We start from the raw sequence: 2,051 nt of genomic DNA on the forward strand, positions 1-2,051 counted from the left end.
GAAGGATGAGGAGGAACAGTCATGAAAAGTTCTGGGTACTTCCAGGGGTCAGAACAGCCAGTGCCCAGGCCCTGAAGCGGGAGGAAGCTTAGAGTGTTTGAGGGGGCCAGTGTGGGTGGCTGAGCTTCATGAGTAAGGGGGAGAGAGGAGGAATTCGGGAGGAGAGGAGGTTAGCAAGGGGCAATGCTGGACCACGCAGGACTTTGAAGGCTGTGGGGAGGACTTCAGATTTTATTCTAAGAGGAGCAGGAAGCCCTGGAGGGTTGTAGATGGGGGCGTGATATGGCTTGAATCCCAGTTGAGAAGGATGGACTGAAGGGAGCACCAGAGTGGCATTGGGGGGTATCCAAAGTGGCCATTACTGTCTTGTGGGGGGTGTCCGGGGGCAGTTGGCCCTTGGCCTAGAGGTCAAGGGCAAGGTGTTGGATTGAGCTGGAATGGTGAGAGTCCTGGAGCAGGACCAGTAAGTGAAGCCGGGAGGGATTGGATTCACCTAGGGCTTGTGTTTGGGGTAAGATATGAAGGGTGGCCAGGCGGGCTAGGGAGGGGCGGTGGAGGGGGGTGGAAAGAAGTAGCAGCAGCCGCCCTCCCATCCTCTTACTTCCTCCTGCTGCCCCTCCCTGCCCCCTACCTGCATCATCATGCCGTGGGGACTCCCTCACTCTCCCTCGGGCTGACAGACCGCCCCCAGGTCCAGTGTGTCAGGACATACAAGGCATTGCAGCCAGACGAGCTGACCTTGGAGAAGACTGACATCCTGGCAGTGAGGACCCGGACCAGTGACGGTGAGAGGAGCCTCCTGGGAAGGCATCTCTATGGGGCTTTGTGTGGGCAGGAGGTAGCTGGATGTCTGAGACATCACAGGGAAAGGTTATGCAAGTGTCGATCAACCACGGCATACAGGAATCGAGTTAGACAAGAGGAGGAACTTCCTGCTTGTAAAGATGTAGAGTTGAGAGTGACTGATGGGAGAGTGGGAAATACTCTCCTTCAAGGATGTCAGGAAAAACAGGCCAGAGGTTCATCTACAAGACAGCTAGAGGCAGGATCCTTCCTGGAGCCGGGAGAGCTGAGATGATGTCACCTTGGCCCCAGGGGTGCAGACAAGGCTTGTGTCAGGGCCTAGGAGTTCCCTTGCAGACCTGGCCCTAGTGTCCCTCTGATGCCACTGATGCTGCCCCTGGCCTGTGTGTCCCCCTAGGCTGGCTAGAGGGGGTCCGCCTGGCAGATGGCGAGAAGGGATGGGTGCCCCGGGCCTACGTGGAAGAGATCGGCAGCCTCAGCGCCCGCCTCCGAAACCTCCGGGAGAATAAGCGGATCACCAGTGCCACCAGCAAACTGGGGGAGCCCCCTGCATGACGGGCAACCATGGCCTGGGACACCAGCTCCATACCCGGCTCCCAGACAGGTCTGGAGGGGCCTGCAGTGTCTCCCTGCCCGAAGCCGCTGCTGCTGGGACTATTGCTCTGTGGCCGGGCATCAGCAGTACAGCCTGTTCTCATGTTCCTCAGTGTCCACTCTTCAGGGCTAAGGACAGTTTCTTCCTCTGGTATGCGGGCCACCCCTAGGTGACCTCTGATATCTGGCAAGGACGGGGCCCTCTCCCTTCCATGCCCTTGACCCTGCCTGACTCTTGGTCCCTAGGGGCCTGGCTGGGAAAGGCTCTGGGATTAATGGGCGCAGGGACCTGTATGTATCTGGGATCTTCTGGCCAGAGCCTGTGTGTTCCCTGGTTGTTGTGACTTCTCTGTCAATAAACTCCCATAATGCCTTTGCTTGGAGTCTGTGAGCCATCTGATGCTTCTCCCACTCCAGCCCCATTTCCCCAGCTAAAGATCAGGAGGGTCTCTGGCTGCTTCTCATTAAGGATTTGCCCTCTGTAGATTTGCCCCGCTAACCAGAGGAGGGTGAGACAGGGGCTGTGTATTAGTTGGATTTCTTTGAGTTGCAGTTAACAAAATAGCAGATTCGAATAGGCTTAAATATTAAAGAGAATTTATTAGTTCTTGTATTTGTTTCTTATAGCTTCTGTAATAAATTCTGTTAAAACA

At 55.9% G+C, this 2,051-nt stretch overlaps 1 protein-coding gene across 1 annotated transcript in view; it reads left to right on the forward strand.

The window, feature by feature from the left end:
• Window positions 1–1,781, forward strand: part of ARHGEF19 (Rho guanine nucleotide exchange factor 19) — a 12,014-nt gene extending 10,233 nt beyond the window's left edge. The window contains exons 12-13 of the mRNA XM_023532647.1: window positions 517–785; window positions 1,202–1,781. Of these exons, the coding sequence (XP_023388415.1) occupies window positions 517–785; window positions 1,202–1,359 (427 nt within the window). The 3' untranslated portion in view covers window positions 1,360–1,781. The remainder of the gene's footprint in view (window positions 1–516; window positions 786–1,201) is intronic.
• Window positions 1,782–2,051: the final 270 nt, after the last annotated feature.

The sequence above is a fragment of the Pteropus vampyrus genome, unplaced genomic scaffold (genome assembly GCF_000151845.1).
Source record: "Pteropus vampyrus isolate Shadow unplaced genomic scaffold, Pvam_2.0 Scaffold86, whole genome shotgun sequence".
Lineage (NCBI taxonomy): Eukaryota > Metazoa > Chordata > Mammalia > Chiroptera > Pteropodidae > Pteropus > Pteropus vampyrus.